General features: G+C 38.0%; 1 protein-coding gene across 1 annotated transcript in view; it reads left to right on the top strand.

Annotated features, from left to right (window-relative positions):
- KYAT3 (kynurenine aminotransferase 3) overlaps window positions 1-11,572 on the top strand; it is a 40,702-nt gene extending 29,130 nt beyond the window's left edge. Inside the window, 3 exon segments of the mRNA XM_078155799.1 lie at window positions 2,126-2,199; window positions 7,725-7,808; window positions 8,520-11,572. Of these exon segments, the coding sequence (XP_078011925.1) occupies window positions 2,126-2,199; window positions 7,725-7,808; window positions 8,520-8,579 (218 nt within the window). The 3' untranslated portion in view covers window positions 8,580-11,572.
- Window positions 11,573-17,644: the final 6,072 nt, after the last annotated feature.

Below are 17,644 nucleotides of genomic sequence, written 5' to 3'. Positions count from 1 at the left end.
ATGCTCTTCCATGAAGATGATCTGTAGTGAACCAGGTGGGCTGGATTTTCCAACTGAATTCAGTTTGTCCTCTTCACATAGCCCATCTTACTCTTATCAAGCTTAGGAGAAGCAAAAAATCAGAGTTGACTTGAAGTGAATGTGCTAATCTTCAGAACATGAGAGCTTTAAAACAGAACAAATTTCATGCAGAGGACTGAGAAATCTGCCAAGTAGAAGGCCATCTGTAATAGGCACCTTCACTTCTTTTCTCTCACTCTATACTTAACTCTCCAGTCTGGCTTCTGACCTCATCATTCAATTAAAACTGCTCTTGCCAAAGTTACTAACGATCTCCTAATTGCCAAATCCAATATTCTCAATGCTCCTTCTTCTCCACATCTCTGCAGCTTCGATACTGCTGATCACTTTCTTCTCCTTGATTCCCTCTTCTCTCCAGATTTCCCTGCTCTCTCCTGGTTCTCGTCCTACCTTTCTGACAGTTCTTCAGTCTCTTTTGTTGGGTTCTTCATCCAGGTTACACCCACAGGTGTCCCACAAGACTCTCTCCTGGACCCTCTTCTCCCTAGATACTGCTAGGTGATCTCCCTGACACAAGTCTTTCCAACTCCAGGCCATCCTCCTCCACTCAACTATCATAGTGATCTTCCTATAAAGCACATCATCCAGTGACATCGGTCTCCTTGCTGTTCTGCACATAAGAAACTAATCGATTTTCACTGGCTGTCTGTCCCCCTGCCTGGAATGTTCTCTCCTCTTCTCCACTTCCTGACTTCCCTGGCTTCCTTCATGCCCCAGTAAAAGTCCCTCCTTCTACAGGAACCCCTTCCTGATCCCTCTTAAAATCCCTCTTATCTCCAATTTACCCTATATAACTTGTTCATAATAATTGTCTCCCCTATTAGTCTGTGAGCTTCTTAAGAGCAAGGAATGTTGTTTTTTTAACCTTTCTTTGTATCCTCAGTACTTAGCATAGTACCTGCCACACAGTAAGTGCTTAATAAATGTTTGTTCACTGAATGGCTGATTGAAGTATCCCAATGACAGATACCTAACAATTTTGGTCTCTGTAATTTATATATCATTTCTAAATTGTTCATATGATTTACAAATGGGTAATAAGTTTGAAATTGGTTAATTTCCTCTAGGGTCATACTTAAATTTCAAATGTCATATGTTAATATATAATCCCTAATGAAACACTGACACAAATTTAAATTAGAGGTTAACTTCTCTACCTAAAAAGTATTTTAATGAATATGGAGAACATTTTCATGAATATTTTGTGAAAAATAAGTCATTTTATGTTATTGATGAAAGTAAACTAATGATTGTAAGGCACTCAAAAACATCTGAGTATAAGAATTTATAGAAATTGAAGGTTACAAGAAGAAGGAGCTAAGGGTATCACTCAAACTGAACACCAGGGAAACATCTGGGTCCAGCCTGAGACTATGAAAAAGACCTTGAGGAACTGAGATGTCTGGGAATACTAGGGATGAGAGAGAGTCAAGACAATATGGGGCTGTAGAAGAGAAGATCTGACTAAACAATCTAAGAAAACAAAGATTGTTAATGAATAGAATATTTGGTGATATAATTATTTCAAACGGATGAAATATGAGGTGAAAATTTTTCCTATATGAAGAGGCATTTCCTTTGCAGTGACCAAAGAGTCTTACATACTGAGGTTCATTCTTAGGACAGGCAAGCCACACCTCTCCCTCCCCAGAGCTTCCACCAGAATGTTAGAGATTCTCATCTAGCAATTGTGACTGGTCTATATACACAGTCAATTTGACCAGCTGATAGAGCACACTAATTTGTAACTACACTTAAACTGAAGGCCAACAGGCACACTATTAGAGCATCAACAAAGTGATTCACTTAAAAAATGTATCTGTAACTTCCAGATAAAGGATGGCCTACATAGGGCCCATTGAATGGTTTGGTTCCTCTATTCCTATGGTAGTGGGTTCTAGTCTCCAGGTCTTGGTCTCCAATGAGAGAATCTCAAACTACATTCAGTTACATGGAGAAAAAAAGAAAATGGCTATTAATAATAATCAAATACTAAAGAATAATTTGCATTAGATATACTAACTCTTTTTCCCCCTCATGTTAGATATAGACCTCTCTGAAATGACGGAAAATGAATATTATGACTATAAATTTGTGAAGTGGATGATTAAAAATAAGGTAATAGGTTATTATCAACTCTAATATATTATTTTAGAAACGTACAGAAGGGAATCTTTGTGTTGCTACTAAAGCATTATAAAAATGTTACCTGGAGTTTCATTATTATACCATCATAGCTGGTTGCTAAGATGATGCTTTTTAAAAATCTACCTCTTGAAAATTATAATGACTAGGGTGAAGTAAAAGCAGGGACTTACCTGAGCTCTCTAAAATTCCTCTCCGAACAACTCCGAAATAATACCTCAAAATGAATTCTGGAGCAGCAGAACCAAAAAAGGACAGGATAGACAATTTTCCACCTCAATATGACTTAGAAGATCAGCAGGAAATATCTGTCTCACTGAGGTTAGAGCAGAGCACAGTCCAGTAGGAATCACAACCAGCAAGTCACTAGCAGGCCTTGAGGGTGACTGAATCAGCAGGTTCTAGAGCTCTTAGCTCACAGATGTACAATCTGTGGCCTGGACAATCCATCAAAAAAAGTTTACACGGGATCCTTTGCTGGCACTGGGTGCAGGACTCTGTCACAGTGCCAGGGCAAGGAGGAGCACTAGCACATTAGAGCATGTGGTCAAAAGGGGGTAGGGACCCTAGTCAAAGTTCCAGGGCGGAAAAGAGTGCTTGTGGTTGCTGAAAGACCACAGCATAGGTCAGGAGAGGAGTAAATACACCTATCCTTAGTTAGATCATACCACCTTAGAAGAACTGAAGACTGACACACACCCCAGAACTAGTTCTGAAAATAGCAGCATGAAAAATCTGAAAGTTGAGACAGTGCTCTTTCCACCCCAGGAGCAGAGCCCAACTTGAACATAAAATTAAAAGTCAAGAAGTAGGCTGAAAAATGGGCAAACAACAACAACAAAAAAGAACCTGACCATAGAAAGTTACTATTATGATGGGGAGATCAAAACACAAACTCAGAAGAAGATGACAAAGTCAAAACTTCTACATCCAAAGCCTCAAAGAAAAATGTGAATTGATCTCAGACCCAAAAAAGAATTCTTGGAAAAGCTCAAAAAGGATTTTTTAAAAATATGACAGGTAGAGGGAAAATGGGGAAAAAAATGGAGTGATACAATAAAATAATGAAAAACAGGCAACAACTTGGCAAAGAAAGCATACAAAAAAAATACTCAAAAAAAACCCCAACACATAAAAAAGAATAGGCCAGATGGTAAAAGATGCACAAAAATCCACTGAAGAGAAGTTCTTAAAAAGAAGAAATTGGCCAAAGGATAAAAGATGCACAAAAATTCACTGAAGAGAAGAACTCCTTAAAAAAGCAGAAGTAGACAAATGGAAAAGGAGATACAAAAGCTCATTGGAGAAAGTAATTCCTTAAAAATTAGAACTGGGGGATTAAAAGCTAATGACTCCCCATAAGACATCAAAAAAACCCCAATAAAACAAAATCAAAAGAATGAAAAAATAGAAGAAAATGTGAAATATCTCATTGGAAAAACAACTGACCTGGAAAATAGACTCAGGAGAGATAATTTAAGAATTTTGGATAACCTGAAAAAAAAAAGATCCTAGACATCATCTTTAAAAAAATTATCAAGGAATGGTCAAAGGATATGAACAGACAGTTCTCAGATGAAGAAATTAAAGCCATCTATAGTCATATGAAAAAATGCTCTAAATCATTATTGATTAGAGAAATGCAAATCAAAACAACTCTGAGGTACCACATCACATCTATCAGATTGGCCAACGTGACAAAACAGGAAAATGATAAATGTTGGAGAGGATGTGGGAAAATTGGAACACTAATACATTGTTGGTGGAGTTGTGAAATGATCCAACCATTTTGGAGAACAATTTGGAACTATGCCCAAAGGGCTACAAAAATGTGCATACCCTTTGATCCAGCAATAGCACTTCTAGGGCTATATCCCAAAGAGATCAAACAAATGGGAAAAGGACCCACATGTACAAAAATATTCATAGCAGCTCTTTTTGTGGTGGCAAAGAATTGGAAATTGAGAGGATGCCCATCAACTGGGGAATGGCTAAGCAAGTTGTGGTATATGAATGTAATGGAATACTATTGTGCTATAAGAAATGATGAACAGGCTGACTTCAGAAAAACCTGGAAAGACTTATATAGTCTGATGCTGAGTGAAGTGAGCAGAACCAAGAGGACTCTGTACACAATAACAGCCACATTATGCAATGGCTAAGATTGTTAAACTGAACCCTTCTCAGCATTACAAGGATCTAAGACATCTCCAGAGGCCTCAGAATGGAAAATGCTGTCCACATCCAAAGAAAGAACTATGGAAGTCAAATCGCTATCACTTATTTTTACCTTCTGTTGAGTTTTGTTTCATCTTTCTGATGGTTCCTACTATTGGTTTTAATTTTTACTTACAACTTCACTAATGTGAAAATATGTTTCATGGGTATGTAAATGTAAAGCCTATATCAGATTGTGTGCCATCTTGGGGAGGGTGGGGGGGGAGGAAGGGGGAGAAAAATTTTCAACTCAAAAGCATATGGAAATGATTGTTGATAAATCAAAATAAATTAATAAAATTTTAAAAAAATCATCAAGGAAAACTGTCCTGACATTCTGGAATCAGAAGGTAAAAAGTAAAAGAATCCAGTCACCTCCCAAAAGAGCATCTTAAATGAAAACTCACAGGAATATTATAGGCAAATTTTAGAGTTCCCAACTCAATGAGAAAATATTGCCAGCATCTAGAAAGAAACTGAACAAATATCATGGAGCCACAGTCAGGATCACACAAGAGTTGGCAGCTTCTACATTAAAGGAACTGAGGGCAAAGGAGCTAGAATTACAACCAAGAATCACCTACCCAGCAAAACTGAGTATAATCTATCAGGGGGAAATAGCTAGTTAATCAAATAGAGGACTTTCAAGCATTCCTGATGAAAAGACCAGAGATGAAAAGAAAATTTGACTTTCAAATACAAGACCCAAGAGAAATATAAAAAGGTAAACAGCAAAACAAATCATAAGAGATTCAATAAGGTTTAACTTTACATTTGTAAATGAGACAATAATAATACTTATAACTCTTAAGAACTTTACCATTATTAGGACAGTTAGAAGGAGTATACATATACAGAGGGCATAGGTTTGAATTGACCATGATGGGAAGATATCTAAAAAAAAAATAAAATTAAAGGGTAAGAAAGAGGAATACACTGGGTGAAGGGGAAGGGAAAGGTAGAACGGGATAAATTATCTTACATAACAGAGGTGCAAAAGAGCTTTTACCACAGAGGAGGAGACTGAGGGGTGGGAGTAGCAGACAACACTTGGACCTTACTCTCATTTGAATTGGCTCAAAGAGGGAATACATACTCAGCTGGGTATAGAAATCTATATTACCCTACAGGGAAGTAGGAGGGGAAAGGGATAAGAGAAGGCAAGAGGAGGCTAATAAAAGGGAGGGTGGATTAGAGGAGATGGTGGTCAGAAGCAAAACACTTTTGAAGGCAGACTGGGGAAAGGAGAGAGAGAGGGAGAAAGAGAGAGAGAGAGAGAGAGAGAGAGAGAGAGAGAGAGAGAGAGAGAGAGAGAGAGAGAGAGAGAGAGAGAGGGAGGGAGGGAGGAGGGATAAATGGAAGGATAAATAGGATAGAGGGAAATACAGTAATCATAACTGGGAAAAGTTTTACAGCAAGTTTCTCTGATAAAGTCCTCATTTCTCTGATATCAGCCCCTGTTGGAAGGATATATAAACTGGGCACCCGAACCCCAAAAGGAACTCAATTCCAATATTGCAGCTTCATGTATATGCATGCTGCCTGCTTTGAGAGAAATAAAATGATGGACACAACCTAATTGTGTTTGTCTTTCCTAGACCAAAATCTAAGAATGGTTGACAGTAATCACTAAATATTTTTTTGAATGAATGTGCCCCTTTGTTCTTTTTCTCTGTCCTTAGGGAAAAGTAGAGCAGATTGGGGTAGAATTGAGAGGTGCAGAAGTGAGTGAATTGGAGATCTAGGATTGTATGGCCAAAGGGAAGGAAATTTATGGCACCACACAGGTAAAACACCCAGGAGGCTGTAAGAAAAGATGCAGATGGGTGACCAAATGGGTCCTAGAAAGGCAATGAAAAGGAATGATTCATTCAATGAGCATTTATTAGGTATTGACTCAGTTGTACCAAACGCTGTTCTTAGGGTTAGGGATAAAACAGGTGTTCTAGAGTCAGCTCATTCCACTCGGGAGAGGCAATTGTTAAATTTTCAATGGGAGCATTTACTCCTTGGAAATCAGCAATGTTACAAAGCAGGACTTGATTGATTGTTTTGCTGATTGTCTGGAGTCAAGAAAGTGGTGGAGAAATTATTAAAAAGGCAGATAAATTTTTTTTAAAAAGTCATTTCTCAAATATGTAGAAAACTGAATCAAATTTATAAGAACACAAATTATTCCCCATTTGGGAAATGGTCAAAGGTTATCAACAGGCAGTTTTCAGAAGAAATCAAATCTATCTATAGTCATAGGAAAAAAATATTCTAGATCACTGTTGATTAGAGAAATGCAAATTCAAATAACTCTGAGGCACCACCTCAAACCTATCAGATTGGCTAATAGAAAAGGAAAATGACAAATGTTGGAGGAAATATGGGAAAATGGAGACATTAATGCACTATTGGTGGAGTTGTGAACTGATCCAACCATCCTAGAGAGCAATTTGGAACTATCCCAAAGGGCTACAAAATCACACATACGGTTTGATTCAGCAACACCACTCCTAGGTCTATATCCCAAAGAGATTTTTTTTAAAGGGAAAAGGACCTATTTGTACAAAAATATTTATAGCAACTCTTTTTGTGGTGGCACAGAAATGGAAATTGAGCGGATGCCCATCAATTGGGGAATGGCTGAGCAAATTGTGGTATATGATTGTGATGGAATACCATTGTGCTATAATAAACTATGAGCAGGATACTCTCAGAAAAACCTGGAAAGACTTACATGAACTAATGCAAAGTGAAATGAGTAGAACTAGGACAACATTGTACTAGTAACAACATTGTATGATGATCAATTGTGAATGACTTAGCTATTCTCAGCAATACAACTAATCCAAGACAATGCCAAAGAACTTAGGATAAAAAATGCTATCCACTTTCAGAGAAAGAACTGATGGAGTCTGTAGATCGAAGTATCCTTTTTTTTCACTTTATTTTTCCTGGAGTTTTTTTTTTGGGGGGGTGTATTTTCTCTCACAATATAACTAATATGGAAATGTTTTACATGATTGCACATATATAACCTAGATCAAATTGCCTTCTTCTCAATGGAGGGGAGGAAGAGGGAGAGAATTTGGAAATCAAAATTTTAAAAAACAAATGTTAAAATTGTTTTACATATAATTGGAAAAAATAAAGACAAAAAAAGAAAATTATTACGACTATCTAAAATCAATTTGTTTCTAATGTGAATAGTCACTAAAATAGTGTTAAATTTAAACCTATGGTAACATCTTAACTTATAGTTTATTATAAATTGTTATGTTTATTTTCTTTAGAAATTATCAGCCATTCCTATTACAGCATTCTGTAGTGCCAACAAAAAAGATTTTGAGAAACATGTACAGTTTCACTTCATTAAAGTAAGTTTATATTCTGCTCTAGTGAATCACAGAATTTCCTCTGATATGAGAGAGAGACAGACAGACAGACAGACAGAGAAAGAACATTTATTAGGCACCTTACTATGTGCCAGATGCTATGTTAAACTTTCAGAATACAAATACAAGCAAAAAGAAAGATAGTCCCAGCCCTTGTGGGCCTTAAAGAATGTAAGGAATTAGGAAAGACAGCCATAAAAGAAGAGCAGGGGACAAGGTCAAGAAGTAGTTTAGGGAATCATGAGTTGACTGTTTTTTAGATTGATGATGGCTGGTGTGAATGCTTTCTCCAGGAGAGGTGCAGCCTCATGTCCTTGAGGGATGTTCTGTTCTAGTGGTGCCTATAGCTCAAACACATCACACACATTACTAGCTTTAAGTTTGCTAATCCTACAAACCTGAAACACCATTTCTCCCTTCCACCTCAGAAGTCTTAATCTTCCTTTACAATTACTCCAAATCCTCTGTCCTCCATGAAGACTGACAGTTATTTGACGTTGATCAAGCCTCTTCTTTTCTAGCACTTAATGCATTGTCAGATATTTAATTAGGCTGTAAGTTCCTGAAACACAGGGAATGGTGTCCTGGATATTTTTTTAGCTGTCAGTCCCTCTACACATGTGGATAATAAATACTTGTTAAATAAGTAATATAACTTACAGATCTTTTAACAAGTATATTCTTCATTTAGAGCAAAACAGTACCCCGGATGCTTTTGAGAAGATCATTAAGGCCTGGATGAAGGAATCCTAATTTTTGCCAACATACCTTTGTGTGACTTTTGTAATTTAACAAAATGAAGTTGCTGCCACCTACTGGATATTGGAAAAGAAATCTTTTAGTACAAATAACATGATTTATTGAATGTCACAGGACACTGTCATATAATGTGGAGACTTTAAAGGAAAATTAGTAGAAACATGCAAAAAAAAAGTTGACTGTTGGCTGCAAGAAGGACATAGAAAGAAGTGAAAATAGCTGCATTTCAGAATTCCAGACAAATCCTGGAACAGAACTAACAAACGGAGCTTGATAAGTTATTCCCACACTTCTTCATACTCTGTGTTTACTTTATATTACTGCACACTTCTTCCCCAAAGTGTCCTATTTAACATATTTTGGACACTTCATAATAAAGCTACGAGAATTATGTGTGCTATTCATGCTTCATGGCTCACACTATTTGTAGTTCACATAATCAGCAAATCTTTGTACTGTGCCATCCTTATTCTTGGTTTTCTCCCTTGCCACCTTATTTGTGAAATTGTCCAATATGGAAGAAGAAAATGAAGTATTTCCATTTCTCTTTGGGAAAGGGAACTAACACCACATGCTAACAAAACAGAGTCATTTTCCTTTCATAGAGAGTCACTTTGTAGACTTGGTTGTTTAATGAGGCTCATTCCCATGCTCACATTGGCCAACACAAATTTAATACCTGAAACAGGACTCTATACATAGCAGGCACTTAATTCTTGGTAAATTAATTCAAAGAAACTTCAAGTTCAACCTTAGTCTTAATTTTTAACTTCTTTCTAAAAATCATATGAAGCTATCTTCACAGCCTTCTCTCAGAGCAAATGAATCTGCAGAATTTTACAAGATGCACAAATCAAAAAATGCAAGATGTATTCTGAAGTTCACTGTTAACAAAATCTTGAAATTTCATTTGTACACTTTTGAGGGGGAAAGCTCAAATAATATTGGCCTTTAATCCTTGCTAGGTTTTGAAGGATATGGCTTTGGGAAGGTAGGTAGGAAAGAAGAGCTTTTCGGGGTATGGACCCGATAGCTTGTTTAGCTGACCTTACTAGAATATGGTATAAAGGAAGCACAGGGGGTTTTGAATTCTCTAATGTGGGTTCGAGTCCTGCTGTTCTAGAAATAAGGGGATTTAAACCTCTATTATTTATCCTATCAAGATAATTCTTTTGTCAGACATATTTCTTAGATTTGTGGGGGAACGCATGATAGGGCGATTGGGATGGAGATATATCATAGGCAGAAGGCTATTTTTAAGTAAATTCTATAACAATTCAGGTTTATTCTCTGAGGAGAAAGAATTAATTACAAGAATTTGTGTGTTCAAAAAGGATGGCAACTTATTTCTACTTAACTGACCATAATAGGAAATAAAATACTAAACAAAGATTATACTTTGACTTCTTAGCTATGAAATTTTGCCATCAAACTTAAGTTAGATATCATAGAAAATTGCACCATAGCTGGTGTGGAAGACACAGCAGCAGCTGTATAGTATGATGAGGTTAATATTGATTGGAAATGCCAATTATTTCTACAATTTATTCTAAGCGATCCCAAGATTGCTGTTTGTCAGCAGGTGAACTTCCTGTCTATTGGGATGATTGGGTAATTAGATGTATCCTCTCTCAGCAGCAATGAAATGAAGCCCTGATGCCTTAGTGAGTTGTTTTTGTCTCCCTCCTGAATTATCTAAGGCTAAAGGGAACTTTCACTTGATCAGATAATTCCTGATTTTATATATTCTGGTAATTCTGGAAGTAGCTAATTATTTTAATCAGAAGTTTGATGGCAGGGGTAGGAGGGAATCAGAGAATGTCTCTCAGCAGAAAAAGGATCATTAGCTGTGTTTTATCCTCCCATAGTCTTAGTGCTTCAGAACTGACCATTTGAACTTTTTAGTATGAGTGTATAGGCAATGACTTTCTATCAGTAACAAAAATTAGCTTAAAGAGAGTTCAAACGTGTGAGAGGTGATCTCTCAGAAGTGAAGCCTCCTCAAAGGGTCATCAGTTCTTGTTAATGGTTCTGATCTTGTTGCTTTTGAGGGGCACATGTGTACCAACACTATGTGAAGACCCCTCAGAATGCAAGACCCCCTCCCCTAGCCTTCTCCCTCTCCTGCTCTTGGATAGCGTTAGCAGAAATTCCTGAGACATGGGAGCATCCTGTCTATCTCGTCCTCTAGCTGGCTGTATGACCTTGGGTAAAAGACTGCTGAAGCTGTGAGGCCCTGAAAAGGGGAACGCGCTAACATAATTTCTATACCTCTTTGTTCTCTCTGTTGCTGGGGTAGTTTTTACACAAATAGATTGTTTACCCGAGGCTCAGTCAATGAGCCGTCGGAAGGGGGTTAGGGTGGGCTGCTACATTGGGATCTATGAAGTCATGCTTGAACAAAAAGCACGCGGAACTCTCGGGGCAGCTGAGGCAGCATGGGGGTGCACTTTCTCGAGAAAGTCAATGAAGAGATCTCTCCTTTTGCAAATTTTTGCCAAGACTGGTTTTTTTAACTGAGTGTAAACAATGTGAGATCTCTGAGATGGACTGAGCGTAGCAATTTCTTAGACTGTTACAAACTCAAGGTTGGTTACACTAGCCTGAATAGGCCCAAGTTTCAAGTTCCTAGAAAACACATGATCTGTACTGTTACATTAGTACTAGGTAATGGCTAATGCTAAATAAGGATAAAATAGCGAGGATTGGTAGTATTATAATGAGATTCCTTGTTTCTGGGGTAGATTTTCGCGTTTTAGATTGTAAGGCTGAAATTCCTGTCCAATGGGAATTTACAGCCAGTGGTGGGTGGGTGTCTCTGCGTTAGGACTATATAACCTTTGTTCTGACTTTTGTGTCTGGCCTCGCTTCGCTCGGACTGCCAGACGACCGCTTCTCGCGAGAACGTAATAAATCTTTCACTTTATACCTAGAAAATCTCTGAGTGTTATTTTTGGGTAACTGTAGCACACAGACGTCTAAATATTTTCTTTTAAAAAATAAACTTTTTTTCAGCTGCCAAAATTGTTCAGATTAGCATTTTTAAGACCAAACTAAAACTTTTGTTGAAGGTTTGAAAGAAATGACACCACCTGATACAGAAACTAAATAGTAAATCCTGTCTCACAAAGAGTGCTTTTTAAAATTTATGTTGCCCAAATCTTTTGCCTTTTCTCTAGGGACTGTGCATTAGCTAAACTCTAGGAGGTATTTAATGTTGGTTGAATCTTAATTATTGAAACTCAATGCCTTTATGATGTACTTTATAAAGTAATGCCTTTAAAAATCTTAGAATAACCTAGAGGAAAGGGGGGGAGATAATGACTAAAATGAATTATTTGTCTTTCTGCTGTCCATATTTCTCCTCTACCTCACTACTGTTGAGAAGAGTTGACTATAATCATGATTCCTGAGGACTGTGATAAAACAGGCTACCCTCATCCTGAAAGAGAGATGATGGATGCAGTGCAAATTGAGATATATTTTTTGACATGGCTGGTGGGGAATTTTGCTTTGCTTAACTATACATGTATGACTAGGATTTTGTTTTTCTTCCTCAGTGTGTGGTTGGGAAAAGTGAGAAGGAGGTGGAAGAAAGAAGGCAGATTTTCATTGATTGAAAAAAATAAACATTTTTAAAGAGTTGGCTATTCTGTTAGAGTATAGAGTTACTAGAAGTTAGAATAAAAAAGTTAATTTACCTGGGCCTTAAGAGATTTTGGATGGGACACAGTAATATTACCCCACCAACCTAACACCTGATACAACCTTTGAACTGGGGTCCCCTCTGGCACAAAGAGCTCAACCACCTTGAGGAGCTGTTTCTCGCCTTAACAGCTCAGAGCCCCCACCCAGAATCCTGAGGAAAAAACCTCTGTACTGGCCAGCCCAATGTGCCTCTTTCAAATACACTGCCCATACCATTACAAAAGGCAAATGAAATAAAGGACAAATGGCTTACTCTGGAGCCAAATATAGATAATACTCAAATGAAAGCCTTGGAATCACCATCTTGGGGTTACTAATTCTCTTCTAGCTGAGGGGCCTCTCAACAATGAGAGATGGTGGATTTTGAGCTGGAAGGGGCCTTACCACCCTCCTGGTTTTAGAGGTGAGCAAAGCGAACCTGAACTAAAGAAGTTAGTAACTTGCCCAAGGTCTTAAAGCTAGTGTCGGGGCAGGATTTGAAACTCTGGTCTTGCGGGTCTAGGACTCTATCCATTATGCCCTGCTGCCTCATTCACCTCATTCCACATTTACACACACACACACACACACACACACACACACACACACACACACACATCCCATCTGCTTGTTCATATCTATAGTCTCACACAATTCCACACTGATCTCATCTTTCCCCCTGTATTTTCTTGTTTAATTAGACACAGCCAGATAAATGAACTTTACCTTCCAACTCTCCCCCCACCCAGCTCTTCAGATGATTCATTTAGCTTTGCACATAGTATTTAATGAATTAATGGAATCAAATGGTTCTCCTTGGAAATACACACACACACACACACACACACACACACACTCCTAAACTTCATACTTCAAGAGGTAATAATCTTGTTACATCAATTGCTCAGTCCACAATTAAGCATGTGGTAGGTGCTTAATTAATGCTGGTTTCCTAAACTGGAAATTGAGGGGATGCCCATCAATCGGGGAATGGTTGGACAAGTTGTGGTATATGAATGTAATGGAATATTATTGTGCTATAACAAATGATGAGCAAGTAGCCTTCAGAAAAACCTGGAAAGACTTGTACGGACTGATGCTGTGTGAAGTGAGCAGAACCAGGAGAACGTCGTACACAATAATAGCCATGTTGTTCAATGACTCTGATAAACTTAGTTCTTCTCAGTGATGCAAGGATCTAAGACATCTCCCAAAGTCTCATGATGGAAAATGCTATTTACATCCAGAGAAAGAACTATAGAATTTGAATGCAGATCGAAGTATACTATTTGCTCTTTTTTTTCCCTTCTGTTTTTTCTTTTGTTTCTTCTTTCTTGTGGTTCCTTTTATTGGTTCTAATTCTTTTTTACAACATGAGTAATGTGAAAATATGTTTAATAGGAATGTATATGTAGAGCCTATATCAGATTGCACCCCATCTTGGGGAGGAAGGAGGAGAGGGAGGGAGAAAAAATTTTAAACTCAAAAGCTTATGGAAGTGAATGTTGAAAACTAAAAATTAATTAATTTAAATAAATAAATAAGTAAATACTTATTTCCTTCCTTTCCCCCTCATGGGACTTTGTTCCAGGGCACTGAAACTTTGAGGGCACACAAAGCACTGTCTCAGTGTATGTTTCCTACCAGTTACATACCTAATCCTACTTCCCAGCAGCAACTGGTTCTCTGTCCTAGGATACTTTTCTTTCCAAATGAGCCCCCGAAACCCCAAAATTTCTGCTAATGTCTCTCTGCCTCTCTGAGCCTCAGACAACTATAAGATTATAAATTGCTGGGAGAAACTTCTCCACTGATGAAATCATAGAAATGGATGGATGTTTACAAAACATAAAATATCCATTAATAGAACAAGAAATAACCCAATTTCAGAGGAAGAAATTAAGCAAGACACAAATGAACTGAGAGAGAAAAAAAGAAACAAGCCCTAAGGACTAGATGAATGCACAAGCAAATTCTATCAAACATTCAAAGAACAATTCATTCCAATATTACACAAATTATTTGTAAAAAACAGCAAAAGAAGGGGTCCCACATAATTCCTTCTATGGTATAAATATGATCTTGATATCTGAATCAGGGAGAGTCAAACCGGAGAAAGAAAACTTTCTTCTGAAAGCATCCTCCATTCTTTTGTGGGCCTCACTTCTGACTCTTCAGCCTTCCTTCTCTACCATAGTGAATCTTGGGTACTTCCTGAATTCGCTCCTGCCACCAACAATTTTCAGCTTCCTTTTATGTCTTGTTTCCCCATTAGAATGTAAGCTCTAGAAGCCAGTGTCTTTTTGTTTCTGCTTGTATGTTTAACACGGTGGGGGAGGGGGGCATCTCCAGTCATCCTGATTCATATCTTGCCACTGGATCCAGATGGCTCTGGAGGTGTAAGTGAGGCTGTGCACAGCCCTCCCTCACTTAAATCCAATTGCAAGGCCCGGCCTCACCTTCCTGAAGTCATGGTCCTCTTCGAGAACAAAGCACAAACAACAACAATGTTTAGCATAGTTCCTGGCACACAGTAAATAAGCTGAATAAACGCTTGTTGACTTAACGATCACTGATGTGAAAATTTTAAATAATACATTAGCAAAGAGACCACAGCGTCACATCACAAAGCTTATACGATATGGCTACAGCCAGCATTATATGTAAGGCAGACACACTAGAGTCTTTTCCAGTAAGACCAACAGTGAAGCAAGCATGTCCACTGTGACCACTAGTAAAACTAAAGCAATGAGATAAAAAAAAAATTTGAGGGAATAAGCTTAGGCAAAGAAGGAAGAAAATTAACACTTTTTCTAAATAATATGATGGTGTAATCAGTCTGTTAATGAACATTTATTAAGAAGTTACCATGTGCCAGGCATTGTGCTAACTGCTAGGAATGTAAAGAAAGAAAAAAGACAGTCCCTGCCCTCAAGGAGCTCATAATCAAATGTGGAAAATGAAGAGGTGGCTGACCTAGATATTTCCCTTAAATGAAGGGGCTAACTAGGAAAAGATTTCTGTTCCCTACTCTCCACCTTCTGTAATCAGAGGGAAAGAGGGGCCCCACAGGCAGATGGTACTGCTGAGGTATGAGTTGCAGGGTTGATGTGATCTTGCAGAAGAAGGAGGTTTGTGGTATGTGTAATAAAGTGCAGAGAAGTGCAGCTGGGTGGGAAATGTGCCTAGAGAACCCAAAACAGTCAACTAAAAAATAACTGAAACAATAAATTCACCAAAGTTGAGGGTTAGAAAATAAATCCTTATCAATCTTCCAACATTTTAAAAAATATGCCCAATAAAGACCAGCATGAAGAGAAAGAGAAAATCATTTACAATACTTAGGGAACAGATAAAATATTTGCAAGCTACCAAGATCATCATTTCCCACCTGGTAACTGTCCTCAACTCCATTATTGTCCCTAGAAAGCCATCATCCTGCAAGATGGAATCAACTCTGAAACTCACATCTCCTCAGTAACCCCTCTCCTAGCATAGGTCCCTCCCTCTGACTGGAGACGATGGAGGGTGGACTTCGGAGATTTCCTCCTAGGTCCTCCACTTAAGGAGGGGGCCTAGAGTACCACCCAGCTGCAGAAGGTCAACATGCTAATATTCGGCCACACCCTCTCGGGTTACCCTTAGGTCCCTCCTCTGCTTTTCAGTTTTTTTATGTGTTGTCTTCCTCCATTAGACTGTGAGTTCCTTGGAGACAGAGACCACATTTTGCTTTTCTTTGTATGTCGAGTGCTTAGCACATAGTAGGTACATAATAAGTTTTTTTTAACTGACTAACCAAGATACACACAGGAACTAGATGAATATAACTACAACATAGTTTATGAAAGTTAAGACAGACCTAAATAATTGGAGAAGTATTAATTCCTCATGAGTTAGACTGAGCCAGTGTAATAAACATGACAATACTACCTAAATTAATTTACTTAGTGATATTCCAATCAGAATATCAAAGGATTCTTTTATACAACTAAAAAAAAACAAAATTAATCAGGAAGAATAAAAGGATCAAGACTCTTGAAAGAAATCATAAAAAAAAAAGAGGGAAGGAAGGGGGTTTGGCAATACCAGTTCTCAAAATATAAAAGAAGGAAATAATCATTAAAACAATTTGACATTGATTTTTAAGATGGTGAGGTTGATTAGTGAAACAGGTTATACAACATACCAAAGCAAAAGACGCTAGTAGCCTAGTATTCGACAAACTCAAAAACTCCAGCTCCTGGCATAAGAAGTCACTTTAACAAAAACTGTTAGGTAAATTAGACAGTAGGCTGGCAGAAATTAGGTTTAGACTAACATTTCACACCAAATACCAAGAAAAGCTTCAAATGGTTATATGACCTACATATAAAATGACGTATCATAAACAAAATAGAGGAATAAAGAAGAAATTACTGTCAGATATATGGATAGGAGAAGGGTTCATGACCAAACAAGGGATAGAGAGAAGCAGAGCAAACAAAACAGACAATTTTGATTGCATACAAAAGGTTTTGCACAGTCAAGTCCAATACAGCTAAAACTAAAAAGGAAACGGCTAAGTGGGGGAAAAGTCTTCGCAGCAAGTTTCTATATAAGGAACTGATTCAGATTTACACAGAAATTAGCAAATACCCAGTCGATAAATGGCAAAAGATACAGGTAGCTAGGAGGCACAGTGGATAGAAGACCAGATGTGGAGTCAAAACTGGCCTCAGACATTTACTAGGTGTGTGACCCTGGGCAAGCCATTTAACTGTTTGCCTCAATCTCCTCATCTCTAAAATGAGCTGGAGAAGGAAATGGCAAATTACTCTAGTATCTTTGTCAAGAAGACCCTAAATGGGATCAGGAAGAGTCAGACATGACTGAAACAACAGCAGTGGTGTGAAGGACAGGTTGGACAAGGTGGAGATCGGAGACAGGGAAAGCTGTTAGGAGGTTATAACAATAGCCTAGTCAAGAGCTAATGAGAGCACAAACCAGGCTCGTGACAGAGCTGCTAAATATAGTCATCAGGAGCTCCTGACTGGTGCCCAGCATGACTTCATGCAAACTATTTAAGCTCCTTCCTTAGCTTCCTAATCAGCTCTGGGGGAATACAGTACCGATTTGCTTCAAGAGGAGCAAGCACATTAACTGTCTAAACTCCTTTGATACCCACAAGTCAAAGCAGTCCAAAATGTCAGTGTCCCGTAGTGCCTTCTGACTGTTTGAAAGAGAGCAAAATCCTCATTAGGCTGAAATGCAGCTCATGATATCCGACTCAGGTAGGATATCATGTATAGAGACTTGAAAGGGTCAGAAAAATTTCAGCCACTTTGAGTATAGAGATTTGTGACTGATTTCACTGGACTTAGGAGAACATTTGT

The sequence above is a fragment of the Phascolarctos cinereus genome, unplaced genomic scaffold (genome assembly GCF_003287225.1).
Source record: "Phascolarctos cinereus isolate Bilbo 61053 unplaced genomic scaffold, phaCin_HiC Scaffold_5;HRSCAF=322, whole genome shotgun sequence".
Lineage (NCBI taxonomy): Eukaryota > Metazoa > Chordata > Mammalia > Diprotodontia > Phascolarctidae > Phascolarctos > Phascolarctos cinereus.
This window is presented reverse-complemented; position numbering and strand designations above follow the sequence as displayed.